Source organism: Cyprinus carpio, chromosome A20, assembly GCF_018340385.1.
Source record: "Cyprinus carpio isolate SPL01 chromosome A20, ASM1834038v1, whole genome shotgun sequence".
NCBI lineage: Eukaryota > Metazoa > Chordata > Actinopteri > Cypriniformes > Cyprinidae > Cyprinus > Cyprinus carpio.
This window is the reverse complement of record NC_056591.1, coordinates 11,389,460-11,405,076: the sequence shown is the minus strand read 5'-3', so window position 1 is coordinate 11,405,076 and position 15,617 is coordinate 11,389,460. Positions and strand designations below refer to the sequence as shown.

The following is a 15,617-nucleotide window of genomic DNA, read 5'->3' as shown; positions in this document are numbered from 1 at the left end:
TTTCATATAGAGAATGCATAGATGTTTAGGTCAAGAAATTCACCAAATGTAGGTTAAGATTTTATGTTTTCAGAAAGCACTAGTGGTAATACATTGCATTGTCAAAAAAAAAAAAAAAATTAACAAAAACAAAACTATGATTAAGGCCACTGAAAAATGAAAAGCCATGCAAAGTCTCCCTCTAGTGGAGAAGTGTTTACAACGTCACCCCCCACTCCCCCCGACTCCCTTTTTGAACGCCACTCTTTTAGACAATAGCCACAAGTATGACATAACCTATAATAGCCCCACAGGACTTTTCACAAATTTGCATTTGGCTAATTAACAGAAATGTAGCCTAATCCCCCCCCTCCTTTTTTTTGACTTCTAAATTGTCAATGAGACATTTCATGAGCCGAGTAAACATAGTTTTCTCATTTGGGTTGAAGTCATTTTTCTTATTATGCTATAATCCCTTTCTGTTTATACATTAGTTTCTTGCTTTTGTTTGTACTGTTGCACACGTTATTATTTAGGCAGTTATAAATACACAAACACACACAAAAAATAAATAAAAAGAAAATATAACAATGTTTAATAATTTACATTTTCTAAGTTGTCATAACGAGGTATTTTATGAGACAAATTAACTGATCTACTCATGAACTAAGGTTGATGTAATTTTTATGCTATGTTTATTTTTTGTTTATTATTCGGTTTCTTTTTAAAAAGTTATTTGTACATTTTTTTAAATTATCCTATTGCACAGGTTAATATTTTTACAATAATTACCAAAATATCTAGTTTTCCTTTAGGGGGCGCTCGACTGCTTACAAAGCTGAAAACTCAACTGGGCCGCATTGAAAAGACGTGACGTTTAGTCTCGGAGACATTTCAATTATTATGACTTAAGTGAGTTATTTCCGAGCATCTGCGCTTTGTATTCATACAAATAGAAATCTTCAGCAATCCCTATGAAATTATATTTTAAGAATTCTTATATTGTAGCCTAAACGACTGATTGGTTTAACCTGCCAAGCGCGGAGAAAAGTAACAGGTGCCACGTGAAATTGACAGTGACGCGCTGCTTCAGAGGCGTCCTGTACAACAATTTACTTGAATATGACATCGAAAAACGTTATTAGTCATTGACTTTAATATGCACACTGAATAAATGAGTGATTTATTATTAGAACTCATCATTCTTGATAAAGTGTTATGCACCTCCCATTTCAGATCCTCCTGTTTCATGCTAGTCATTTAATTTCACTATTAAATAAATATTGCATGCGGAGCATAATTGAGAAAGACCCGGTGTTGGGGCGAATTCTGCTAATTTTGGCATTACACCGGACCTACTGTGCGTCACTACTAGTGAGCGTCCCCGCCTTCAACTACGTATTTGTCGCCCTCCCTACTAAATAACGGACGGGTTATTCCTAGTTCATAGTCAAACAGCCACTCTATTTGACCACTATCTCCACGGTTTGAAGACTCGAGGATTGTACAGCTATGCGCCGCACAATACAATCTGCCATTGTTTAGTGCAGCTTTGCACGCGCTTGTGTTTACAGCATTTCACGAGCAGCGCGTGGGATATTGATTCCGTGTTGGAGACCTTTCGCTTTCACCATGGCAAGCGACGCGCTCCACAGATTTGTTAGCCTTTGTCGATACCTACAGGATCCCTGCCATGTCGCCAGATTCCAGCAGCTCTGCGGGGTCCGCGGGACATTTTCTAAAAAACCAGCTGAGGCTGGCGAGAGTGACGAGGAGCTTGGGGTCAACGGTGCTTGCGTGGGGCAATGTCAGGGAGACCCCGCGGCTAGTGGGGATTCAGCACACGGACTTTCGGACCAAAGGCTGAGAAAAAGTTTAAAAGCTGCTGAAAATGTTGAACAGGACGAGTGTTCCGCTGCTTTTCTCAACGGACCGTCGGGGCGAGACACAGAGAGGGACTCCAAAGGGACAGTGAAGCCTTTACGCAGGAACTCATTGACTGGTGATGTTGGCCAGGAGTTCATAATCGAGAACAAGTTTCTCTTCTATCTCTTCACCATCGGCACTGAGCTGGGCAATGAGATGTTCTTCATCGTGTTCTTCCCCTTCTTGATGTGGAACGTCGACCCTTATGTGAGCCGGCAGCTGATCGTGGTGTGGGCCTGGGTGCTGTTCCTCGGCCAGTCCACGAAAGATCTGGTCCGGTGGACCCGTCCTGCATCTCCTCCTGTGGTCAAAGTGGAGGTGTTCTACAACACGGAGTACAGCATGCCCTCCACACACGCCATGTCCGGCACCGCGCTGCCCTTCTGTCTGTTCCTGCTCACGTGCAGCCGGTGGCAGGTATGCCGCACTCTTCCGCTGTTTCACACACACAAAACCAATCGATAACCGTACCCACGTGAGGCATTTGACAGTATCCCTTTGGTCTGTTCATGACAATCTATTTTAAGTTTTTGTTTTCTTTACTAACTAGCATTTATTTTTATATTACGAGCTATGCATTATCACTTATTCCTAGAGTGATAAGTATATTTTCAAATAGACATTAGCTCTCAAGTCGTTAAAAACTAGTACTTATTCCTCAACTTGTTTTTTAGCTACTAGTAATCAGTGCCAGTGATTTATCTGAATGGTTAGTAGTACTGGAAAATGCTACTATCTATACTTTCATTTTCACAAACTAATAATAAAAATAAGTGCTAGTACTGTAGAAAAAGATAAAAGTTAGGTCTATCATGTTAGGGGGGACGTTTGTGTGTGTGTGTTAGGTGTGTTGTATTCATTTTGAGCATCTGTCATCATTATCAAAACCTTCTGCCTTTAGCAAGCATTTTGTTTATTATCAGAATCAGAAGAGCTTTATTACCAAGTATGTTTACACACACAAGGAATTTGACTTGACGACAAGAGCTTCCAGGAGCTTCCAGTGTAGAAGAAAGTACAAACATTGTACTGAACTGAATGTATATGCAGACATACATAGGAATAACACAGTAGGGATGTAATATAACACTAATATAAAAAAAGAAAAACAAAACATTAAATAATGTACTATATATACAGAAATAGAAAAAAATAATTGTTTAGATAAATGTACAGGTATGTTATTAGTGTGCAGATATATCTACAAAGTGTGCAGTTTAATATAAATATGTCAGATAACTATGTTAGTTGTGATGGACGATGTATAATTATGAAGATTAATTGTTCAGGTTGAATAAATCCTGCGGGAAAAAACTGTTTTTGTGCCTGGCTGTTCTTGTGGTCAGTGCTCTGTAGCGCCGACCAGAAGGCAACAGTTCAAAGAGAGAGTGGGCTGGGTGTGTGGGGTCCAAGGTTATTTTTTTTAGCCCTTCTCCTCACTCTGGAGATGTAAATATCTTGGAGGCTGGGCAGAGGGGCACCAATAATCATTTCAGCAGTCCTGATTCTCCGTTATAGTCTCTTGATGTCTATGTTTGATTTTTGATTTTATTTATTTGACCAATTCATTAAAAAACAAAGACACATCTCTTATTTCCATTGGGGTCCTGATCCAAGGATTTCTCACACAATAAAGCCCTATGACTTACATCAACTACAGACCTCAGTAAAGACAAAGCAAGTGGCAATAAATCAAACATCAACCATCACATCCATATAACACAAAATAAAAACCGTCAAGACAAAACTATAAAATATTGTCATACTAACATTGGCATCTGAGCCATTTTTTTCAATGCCAGCTTAAAACCTCCTAAACTTCTTGTTGTCTTTAGATTCCCTGGCAACCTGTTCCACAAGCTTGTTGTGACAAACAAGAAGGACTCTTTACCTAAATTACTCTTAACTTTTGGAGGTACAAAATCAGTAGAGCTGCCTCTGGTAGAGTAGCTGTGTACATCTCTCACTCTGTTAAAATAATTATTCAAATATTTGGGGACAGCCCCATGCACAGTCCTATGTACCATGCACAGATGAATCTGAGAGACTCGATCCTCTACTTTTAACCACCCAAAAGTCTCAAAATGAGAAATATCAAGATGAGTTCTCATGGGAAGGTTCAAAACAAGCCTTATAGCCCTATTTTGAGCCGTCTGAAGCCTATGTTTCAGGTGCTTTAGGACACCATTATTCCAAGAGCAACATGCATAATCAAAATATGGCTGAATAAGAGCATTTGCCAGAATTAGCATAGCTTTTTTGTCCAAAAACTTTGAGATTCTGGACAAGAAACATACTCTTTGATTTACCTTTGTAAGTACCTTTTGCGCTTGGCCCACTCCAGACAAGTGGCAGTCCAGCACACAGCCAAGTTAACTAACCGAGTCCTTTACATTAATCTCATTATCACCAACTAAAACCTTAAAACCAGGGGATCTTTTCAATTTTATTTTTCACCCAAACAGTATGGGTCCTGTTTTCCCTAAGTGATGTGATAGCTTATTATCTGACATCCACCTACTGACATTAGATAGTTCTACAGTTAGAGTTCTTTCAACTATGTTCTTATCTTTATGTGAAAAAAACAATAATGCAGAGTCATCTGCATATAAAAAAAGTTCACATGAACATGCAGACTTAAGGTCATTAATATATAGAAGGAAAAAAAGTGGGCCCAAAACACTCCCTTGAGGGACCCCACATTCTATACACTGTGGTTGAGACATTGTTCCTCCAATATCCACCACCTGTTTCCTATCCTTCAGATAAGATCTCACCCATTTGACTGCCAAGTCAGTAAAACCAATGGCTTGTAATTTACGAACCAAATACCATGGTCAATGGTATCAAAGGCCCTCTGTAGGTCTAACATGACCATACCACAAAAATTACATTTATCTACCTCCCTCCTAATGTGGTCAGTTAGATACAATAAACAGGTGTCAGTAGAATGAGATTTACGAAAGCCAGACTGAAACTCATAGAGTAGATTGTGTGATGCTAAATATTTGTCAATCTGTTCAAAAAGAATATTTTCAATTATCTTTGACAGACTACAAAGAATAGAAACCGGTCTATAGTTTCCATGGTCTAATTTGTGAAATGGAATTACTCTGGCAAGCTTGAACTCATTAGGGAAATATCCTTGCCCAATAGACATGTTTATAATATGGGTGATACATGAGGTTATAACATCACCACCATCTCTTAAAAATCTAGATGGAATATTGTCAAAGCCTGTGGCTTTTGAGCTATTCAGGATTTTAAGTTTCTCAAGTACAGCTGCCTCTGACACCTTTTCAAAAGAGAAGCCATCTGATTTGACCTCTTGCCGAGAGTAAAACTCAAAGATGTGACTTTCCCCATACTGCCCTGACTGGACAGGTAGTTTTTCCACTAGTTTACTAGCAACTGATGAGAAGTAATTATTAAAACTATCTGCCACTGTCACCTTTTCTGCTGTGACATTATTCCCCAAATCAAGAGTTATGTTACTGGCTTTTGTTTTCAACCTATTACTGTAGCCAAGCTGCTTGAGAGACTTCCATAACTTACTTGAATCATTTCTATATTGCACAATTTTCTCATTAAAATAAATCTTTTTACTATTGATCACTAATCTGCTCACTTCATTTCTCACCTTTTATACTCTGTCCAATTCTGATCGACCCTATTTCTCTTAAATGTGTCATACTTCTTATTTCTCATCCTAATTGCCTTGAGAATATCATCATTTATCCAGGATTCTGTCCTCTGTTTAACTCTTACTACTTTAAAAGGGGCTACTTTGTCTACAACTTCTAAAAACATACCTTTACATAAGCACCAAGCTTTATCAACTTCCTTACATTGCAGCACACCAGACCAGTTTGCTAAATTCAAGCAGTCATTGCGTGCTTCTTTACTATATCTTTTCAACGACCTAATTCTTATAGACCTATGACAATTAAACACTGCTTTCTTAATCTTTCGAGTACAGAAAACAATAGAATGATCACTCAATCCATAATCAATTCCCCCACTTTCTGTTATCCTAGACTTATCTGACACTAACACAAGGTCGATAACAGTTTGAGTGAAAGAATAGGCACGTGTTGTTTCTTTGATCAACTGATGTAAACTAAATGAGTGACAAAAATTCATTAACACCTTATAGCCAGAACGGTTATGTTATGGATGAACACAGGACAGACTTAATGATGGCAAAGTAAAACTGTTTCAGCAGCTCCTGTGGCAGGTTGAATTTCCTTAGCTGGCGAAGGAAGTACAGCCTCTGCTGGGCCTTTCTTTGCAGTGGAGTCTATATGAATGTCCCACTTCAGGTCCTGAGAGATGGTGGTGCTCAGGAACCTGAATGACTCCACTGCAGTCACAGTGCACACAAGTGGGCAGGGAGAACTGAGTGCAGGGGGTTTCTCCTGAAGTTCACTATCATCACCACAGTTTTGAGAGTGTTTAGCTCCAGGTTGTTAAGACTGCACCAGACAGCTAGCTGCTCAACCTTCTGTCTGTAAGCAGACTCGTCTCCGTCCTTAATGAGGCCGATGAATGTAGTGTCGTCTGCAAACTTCAGGAGCTTGACAGAGGGGTCTTTTGAAGTGCAGTCATTCGTGTAGAGAGAGAAGAACAGTGGGCAGAGAACACATCCCTGGGGGGCGCCAGTGCTGATGCCGATAGTCCTGGATGTGATTTTGCCCAGCCTCACTAGCTGCTGCCTGTCTGTAAGGAAGCTGGTGATCCACTGACAGAGGGAGGTGGGCACGGAGAGCTGTATGTGTTTCTGAGAGAAGGTCAGGCATGATGGTATTAAAGGCCGAACTGAAGTCCACAAATAGGATCCTTGCGTAATTCCCAGGTCTGTCGAGGTGTTGCAGGATGTAATGCAATCCCATGTTGACTGCATCATCCACTGACCTGTTTGCTCTGTAGGCAAACTGGAGAGGATCCAGCAAGGGTCCAGTGATGTCCTTCAGGTAGGCCAGGACCAGTCTCTCAAGTGACTTCATGACCACAGACGTTAGAGCGACAGGTCTGTAGTTGTTAAGTCCAGTGATTTTGGGCTTTTTGGGGACCGGAATGATGGTGTAGCATTTGAAGCAGCAGGGAACTTCACACAGCTCCAATGATCTGTTGAAGATCTGTGTGAAGATGGGGGCCAGTTGGTCAGCACAGACTTTTAAACAGGCAGGTGAAACACCATCTGGGCCTGAAGCTTTTCTGCTTCCTGAAGAGCCGGTTCACGTCCTCTACACAGACCTTAAGTGCAGGTTGAATGGAAGGGAGAGAGGAGGGTTGCAGGGGTGGTAAGTGAATGTATGAAATGCAGATCAGAGCAGATGGGGGGTGGTAGACTGTCCTTTTCAAATCTGCAGTAAAACACATTCAGATCGTCAGCCAGTTGTTGATTCTCCACAGACTGTGGGGGTGGGGTCTTGTACATGGTGATGTTCTTCAGACCAGTCCATACTGATACGGGATCGTTTGCTGAAAGCTCTTTTCTCAGCTTTTCCAAGTATTTTTTTTTTTAGCCACTCTGATCTCATTTGTTAGTCTGTTTCTTGTCTGGTTATACAAGATTTCATTCCCACTTCTGTAAAGCATCCTTCTTGGCATGACGAAGCTGTTTGAGTTTCCCAGTAAACCACGGTTTATCATTATTGAATGATAAGAATGTCCTGGTAGAAATGCACACACAAGCTAATAATATCCAGATGCCCAGCCTTTGAAGATTTCACTGTTTAGACATGTCATTTATCTAAAGCAAATTCCTTTTAAAAATGTTATTGAAGAATGATTGAAATGCTCCAAAATGGACTAATGTTTAGCTAATTAAGTTGTGTGTTAATTAGTTAAAAAAGTTGTGCCAACAGATCTCATTGACCACAGCCACCCTTAACATTTAATGGGCATGAACGGAAAGGTTTTGCTATCTTTACATGAAAACATACTCTACATACATCTTAGTTCATTTAGCTATTAAAACAATTTATAGATTAAGGTGTCTCTCTCCATCAAGCACTGTGTACTTTTATGCGTCTCATTTAATCAAGCATAATATTTGAGGCTTTCTTAATGCTTTTTTTCTCAAAACTTAGTTGAATGATCACTAGGACTTGCAGAATCAAAAAGTACTGAAATAATCTGTTTCTCTTGAGGGTAAGTGATATGTTTTTAGTTTCTATACTAGTTCAGTTCATTTGCCAATGCTCTGTGAAGTTCATCCAGGTCAGTGTCGACATGCTAGAATGATTCTTCTTCTTTTAAAGGGTCGTTTATCCACTGGTGCTCAAATATTGATTTTCAGATCTCAAAAGTCGTCTGTCCTTAGGTCCTTAGTCTGTTGCATCCATTGGAAAATTGTTTTACTTTTCCATATTATTGTAGAACTAGCTCATCTGGAAATCAAGGTTCCCAGTGAATGCATTTCCAGACAGGACATTAATCGGTTTTTGTATTTTTTTTTGCAAAATATGCAGGTTTTTTTTTACTTAACCACTAAAGGTTTGTGCACTGCACTGTATTATTCATAAATATGGATTTCTCTGGTGGGTTATCGGAATCATATGCTTGTTGGTGTCAAAGTCATTACTTTCAACAACAATTAGCATATAGTCAGAAGAGGTTGTGCTATAATTCTTTTTGATACACCTATTATATACGACAGGGATCTGATAGTTCTGTAGAAGCTCTTCTTGGTCTTTTGCTTTTGACAGATTCTCATAGCGGACTACATTTTTTCCCCGGCAGTTTTTCTGAAGTCAGCAGAAACTGACTGATAATGTTCCGTGTACCTACTGAAAGTCTTATCCAGCTGTTTGAACACAAAACGGAACACAGTCCCTGTTTATTTTCTTGCTTTCATATCCGCTTAAATTTAGCAGGAAACTAGGAACAATAGCCTCAAACATGTTTCCTCTTCTTTCACCATTGCTCTGGCCTGTTGATTTTCTGTAGATGATTTACTAAAACAAGCCTAGATGTCTGAAATGTACCCTTTTTATTCTCAAGGAAACTGAAAATTTGCGTTAAAGCTTTATTTTGGAAGTTGCTGGAGATCCAGTGAGGTCAAGTCAGCTCAAATGTTTAATGTACACACAGAGTAGTCAATGTTGATGGGATTGTGGGAGGTGCTGGTATATTGCCCAGACTATTGGAGCAAATAAATGCATGAGCACAGAAGGAAAGTTCAGCTGAATGCCAGAAACGAATAGATGTGTTGTCTGAATGATGAGAAACCCAGAGGCATTTCTGCGGATCAGCAGCTACTTCGATCCACATCTCTTGCAACTGCACTTGGTCTGCCTCTGAAGTATTAGAGTATGTTCAGGAATTCATCAAATATATAAACTTAACAGTGTGCCTGGTGGTCTCATTCTTTGATGGACTCATAAGGTATTTTGGCCCACTCTGTCCTGATACTGTAGCTTAATTTGGGGTTGATCATGATGGGTACTGTAAGTTATATAATATGCTTTTTTTTTATTCCTGTTTTAAACAGTTAGTTCAGCCTTCTTTTTTTGTGTGAAGAAACAATATTCTTGGATACCACTTGAATAAATGTTGGATTATGATATACATACATTACTGAGATTGAGATTTTTACATTACTCTTATGCTCACCAAGACTGCATTTGTGTTTAAAAACAGTAGAAACAGTAATATTGTGAAATATTATTACAATTTAAAATGTCTCTTTCTCTGTTTTAAAATGTAATTTAGTCGTGTGATGACAAATCTGAATTGTCAACAGTCATTACTTCAGGATCAGTCTTCACATGATCATTCAGAAATCATTCTAATATGCTGATTTGCTGCTCTAGAAACATATACAACAGCTTTTGAACAATACATTGTGTTTGAAATTTGAATTGGATTATTTATTTTTTATTATTCTATTTCTAAAGTATAATATTTTGAGTTTTGTAGTCTGTAGAAATTTAGATCATGTAGTTTTAACTAGTGTTATTTAGTATAATTTAGTTTTCATTTTAATTTTAGTTTTGTAAATATGCATACATATTTTTTCATCATTTTTATTTCGGTGTTAGTTATTTTATCAAGTTAAACAATAAAAATGAAAAATGATGTCTTGACAACTAGCAGACAAAATAGTTGAATTTTTTTTTTTTTTACATTTCATTTCAGTTAACATCTATTTTACTACCAATTTTGTTTTTTATGCTGTTGGTTTTAGTTAATAGCCCTGGCTTTTAGAAATTACCTTACTGCAATTCCTTACAAGTCTTTCCTTTCTTTGTTTAACAGTATCCATTCATGTTTGGATTGAGCATCGCTCTGTTCTGGAGTGTCCTCGTGTGCATCAGCAGGATTTATATGGGCATGCACTCTGTCCTGGTGAGTAAAGTTTTCATCACATTTAATCATTCTTTCTTTTTGCCTTAAACTAAGGGATCATCGTATAGGTTTTGGAACAAATGGAGGTCGAGTAAATGATGACAAAGTTTTTTAATTTGTGGATGAACTAACACTATTCAGAGCATATTGATATGTTTTATGCACTTCAGGCACCTTCAGCTGTCCACTATAATTTGCTCAGTTCACAAGTTTCAAAGTTGAGGAACTTTCTTGCTGCTTCGTGAGTAAGGTTTTGGTGTCGGTTCAAAAAGAAGCTTAATATATGGTGCTATAGTCTTTTGCAACCCTCTACTGTCAGTAACGAAACAAATCAGTGAGTCATTACGGCTGACTCAGTATGCCCTGATCTTCAAATGCTCATCTGTTTTCATTGCTTTTTTTCTCACATAAGATCTCTGACTGGATAATTGCTTCCCCTGGGCTCGTATGAGCCATTGGTGATCATTTTGATGTGTAGAGAAAACAGAGGCTGATAGACAGTTTGAAATGCAAGCTTTGCATTAATCATCATGATTGACATGCTGTGTGTTAGTCATCAGTGCTGCAGGTTGCACATGTAGTAACAATTACAAATGACTTCTTGCACCTGTAATTTTTTTTTGCAAAGGCTGCGTGTCTTTATCTGTTTAAATGCTGCTGGTGAGAACGGACAGATTTAGAAAGCAGATGCTAGTTGCCTAGGTGATGGGAACCTTGTTATTTTAATGCTGTGCTCTCGGAGAAGGTGGCTGAATCATCTTTGTGGAAATCTGCACACCCAGTGATTTAGGAAGTCTAGATCGTGCACTGTGTGAAGTCTGTGGACCAGGGCTCAGCGTTAAGGAAGGGTCCTATGACCCAAGTCCAGTCTGAGCTTGGACATTAGACAAAACTATCACTTGCCCTATCGGGTCAGTTCTCTGTCGCCACTATATCTTAGGTTCATTGATCACATGCAATTTTTTTTGCACATACTATAATCATAAAATTATATTATAGCTCGTGTCTAAATGTTTAAAAAATATCCTGTATGGACTGAAAAGATATGATTTAAAAGACTTTACGCACTTATGTGCTCACCAAGTATGCATGCAGTTCAAAAATACAGCAAAGTTATATCACAGCTTAAAATAATTGTTTTTAATGTATTTTAAAATATAAATTATTCCTAGAATAGCGAAGCTGAATTTTCAGCACTCCAGTCTTCAGTGTCACATGATCCTCAAGAAACATTGCTTATTATTATCAGTATTATAAATATTAGTATTAAATGAAAACAGCTGCTTAACTGTGATGCAAAGATCCAGGGCAGATGTGAAGATTTTCTGTATATAATGAATGAACGAGTTATTTGCAAAGAAATTATATCATCAAAATCCTAATGTTCCTAAAGTTAGTCAAGGCTGCAAAAAAGTGAGCTGGATCCAAAGACATTGGACATCTGCAATCTGTGAAACCTCACATAAAATGGAGAGATGCCCTGAACATTGGCTTCAACTTTTGTGCCATGCACAAAATAAAGCAGCTGAAGTGTGCATAAAACCTACATAAATAATGCCTCTTAGATCTACATGCTATATTCTTCCAGTCTGTTCTCAGGTCTGTTTCAGCATGTTATGGCAACCATGACCTTCTATTAGTGGACTCACTCTATAGTTAATATACACTGCAATGTTTCATTTCAGGGTGAATGTTTTTGTTAATTCTATACACAACGGAGTCCTCTTTCCATAATGACTCATACACTGTTTATACAGATCACTGATGCTTGAACGCTACCTTTTTCGTGCAAAGCAATACCTGTTTTCACTAACCTTCATGTGTTTACATGGCCTGTAGTGAATAAACAATGACAATTTCTATGGAAGTTTGTCTAAAAAGTACACCATGTGTGAACAATATTAACATGTTTGACTTTATGGTTCCTAATTTGAATCATACTAACCCAAGGGCTACTGGAAAATAGAATATCATTAAAGGGATAGTTCACCCAAAAAATATAAATTCTGTTATCACTTGCTCACTCTCATGTCATTCCAAACCTATAATAGGATAATAATAATAATAATAATAGGATATTTTTAGGAAACCTGGGAAATTCTCTCCCTCCATTGAAAGTCCAGGTAACCAAAACTTGAAGATACAAAAATGTCATAAAGCTGACATAAAATGAATCGGTGTGAAACAAGAAGTTTAAGGAACAGAAACCTCTCAGGTTTCATTAAAAATATATATTAATATATATAATATATATGTTTCGATGGTCTTATGGGTTTGGAACGACATGGAGGTGACTAAATGATGACAGAATTCTAATTTTGAGAGAATCCCTTTAATAATAAAATCTAAGTTTGTGCCTTCATCTCCACAGGAGGTGATCGCAGGCTTCCTCTACAGTGTGCTCATCCTGGTGGTCCTTCAGCCCATGCTGCATGACATCGACGCGTTCTACCTGTCCCACAGCTACGCCCCTCTGGTCGTTCTGCTTCTGCATGTTGGCTTCAGCTTGGTGGCCTTCTCACTGGACTCATGGAGCACCTCCCGTGGTGACACGGCCCAAGCATTGGCCACAGCTGCCGGAGCCGCGTTGGCATCCCGCCTGAACCACCAACTGGGTCTACAGCCAGATCCCCCCGAAGAAGCTCTCCCGCTCACTCTGCCCCTGATCGACGGGGCCTTATTGACACGTTCCATCATGCGGCTCCTGGTGGGAGTGGCTGTGCTTCTAGCCGTCAGGGCTGCCATGAAGGTGGTGGCAATCCCTCTGGCATGCAAGATCTTCGGCGTGCCTTCGGATGACGTGCGGAAGGCTAGACAACATGCGCATGTGGAACTCGCATACCGGTTTATGGTCTACGGCACTGTGGCTTACTGCTGCGTTTTCCTGGTGCCGCTTCTCTTTGGCTTCCTTGGCTTATCCTGAAGAAAATTCTTCCGTCCAGTCTTATTATTATCTGGTTTTTATCCAAAACAAAAAAAAAACTTTTGGTTGCAAACACGTATGATGTTCATGATTTCGATAATTTTCGGCTCCATTACCATGCTAATTTATTTCATGTACAGGTTTTATTAAACTGATACATTTGAACAGGGTTTTTGGCACATTTGCTGCCAACGGTGGGTAATCAGACAGCATGAAAGTGAGTGCGTGTGATGTCATGATCTTCAGAGGACCTGTTCAAAGCTCCTGCCTGTTTATAGCCATACATAAAAAGGTTTCAAATGTTTCCTGCATTTGTCTTCAGTGTTTTTCCCTCAGCAGACTGACATCCACCCATCCTGGGCCCTTGTGCTTTCTCTTGCTCAGCACTACGCAGGATTGTTTCTCGCTGTACAGACTTGGCTCAGTCTGCCGCCCTTCCCATCTGTTTTCATTCTTCTGAAGCAAACTGACATGAGTGAACACCCTTGTCAGACATTTGAATCCTTGTAATGGTTTTCTCTCAAGGGCTCGTTCTCATAACAAGTAAATTGCTGTTCTTCCTAGGGCTTGTTTCCTCTCTTGTGGGTCCATTCCAGATCAGTGCTGTGGCCCTAATGGTTCATTCAGTGGTTCAGGAAAGAAACTCCAAAATCTGAGAGGTGTAGAAAGTTGTTCTTATCTAAAAACAGGTTGAGCTCACTCCTCACAATAAGCGGTAATGCATTGAGAGCACGAGGGGAGGGAATTTCCTGTCAGTATGAATGCTGTATACATGGACTTCCATTAGATGTGTTGCTTTGAAACCCAAGCTAGGAAAAGACCATTCTGAATATGAATGCAGCTTATCTTTAACTTTGTCTTTGTCTATGTATTATTTATAAACATGTCAGATATGTTTTTAAAATTTACTACAGGGAGTAAGATTTTTGCAGCTCAGTACTCTGAGCAAATTAGACAGTTTTAATTTAAACAAATAATTAGTAGTGGATTTTTGTAATATTCCTGTTAGTGTTTCTCAGTTAATTTCTAGTTCTCCTTAAAGTGATAGTTCTCCCAAAAATCAATGATGACAGCTTTTTTATTTTTGAGTGAAATGTCTCTTTTAGTAACAGTAGGCTAAATTGAGATATTAAAATTCAGAGGTATGGAGTACAGATTGTGCTGCAGGTGTTCTGCATGTCTCTACATTTGACTGCGTTAAGACATCCATGTTGTCCCTTACTGTCAGCAGTTTGGAGGAGATGCAGTGAAATCCTCTTTCTATAGGAACACACTCAGTGTGGCTTTATTTAAAGGGGTCATATGATGCTTTTTTAAAGATCATTATTTTGTGTATTTGGTGTAACAGAATATGCTGACATGCTTAATTGTTCAAAAAATACTATTTTTTCAGATACTGTACATTATTGTAGGTCCTCTAAGCCCCACATCTCTCAAACGCATCGTTTTCTACAAAGCCCCTCCTTCCGACAAGCGCAGTCTGCTCTGATTGGCCAACTGACCCAGTGCATTGTGATTGGCCAAACACCGCAAGCACTCATCGGAAATGTAACGCCCCTTTCCATAATTGCGAGCTTCATCTTTCAAAATAAATGTAAAGACAGTTAATAACGTCCTTTAGTTTTACCATCAGTTCAAGCTCAAAAGGGGAACAGAGTCACGTGACAGACACAGTGGTGAAGCTCCTATGTGTTTGCAGTGCACAAGCCACTGACGGTTAAGACAGCTGACTCCACTGTGTGACCCTGTGTCTCTCTCACACACACAATGCATGCGCAAAACTCCGCATTTGAACAGTCAATAACAAATACTTAAACAGACAAATACTGTAGCAAAGTCAGAATTATCTCCTCTCTTAGGTTCACGAAACGGTTGTCCATAAAATGCATTGCTGTTCTGTTGTAAGTAATCTTAAAGATTCCTAAATCAATCTACTTTCGGAAGACCAAATAAAGTGCTTTTGCTTTGGCCTAGAAACACACAGCATATCCCTGACATGGCTGCTTCAACACTAACTGCGGTAACTGAAACCATGCCTTCTTTCTTTGCGTGAACATTTGGGCGGCATTACGCAAATATTACCAAATAGTGACCAAGATATGTATTAGCAACTTTGAACGAGCCGTTTTAAGGGGCGTGGCTGAGTCTTAACTTTGATAAAGAATATCTCTTTGGATTTGACACTGTCTTTGAAAACTCAAAAAACAAATTAAAACACAAATAACATCAAAAAACCCAAATAAAAAAGAAAAACTTAAAAAACAACATCAAGAAGCATAAATGGAATGACTGAACTAACTTGCTTTGTCCACTTGTCTGAATTAAATATGACTATGGGTATGATAAAATGGCCAAACTAAATCCAACATGTATTTTCTGATTTTAAGAAATTATCAGTATTAACCTAGGTAGTTGATATGTTGTCTGTCATTGA

General features: G+C 38.9%; 1 protein-coding gene across 1 annotated transcript; it reads left to right on the top strand.

Annotated features, from left to right (window-relative positions):
* The first annotated feature begins 1,394 nt into the window (after positions 1-1,394).
* LOC109101722 (sphingosine-1-phosphate phosphatase 1-like) lies at positions 1,395-14,751 on the top strand. The gene is made up of 3 exons (XM_019115128.2): positions 1,395-2,322; positions 10,171-10,260; positions 12,632-14,751. The coding sequence occupies exons 1-3, from the start codon at positions 1,612-1,614 to the stop codon at positions 13,181-13,183; spliced, it is 1,353 nt and encodes a 450-aa protein (XP_018970673.1). The 5' UTR covers positions 1,395-1,611; the 3' UTR covers positions 13,184-14,751.
* Positions 14,752-15,617: the final 866 nt, after the last annotated feature.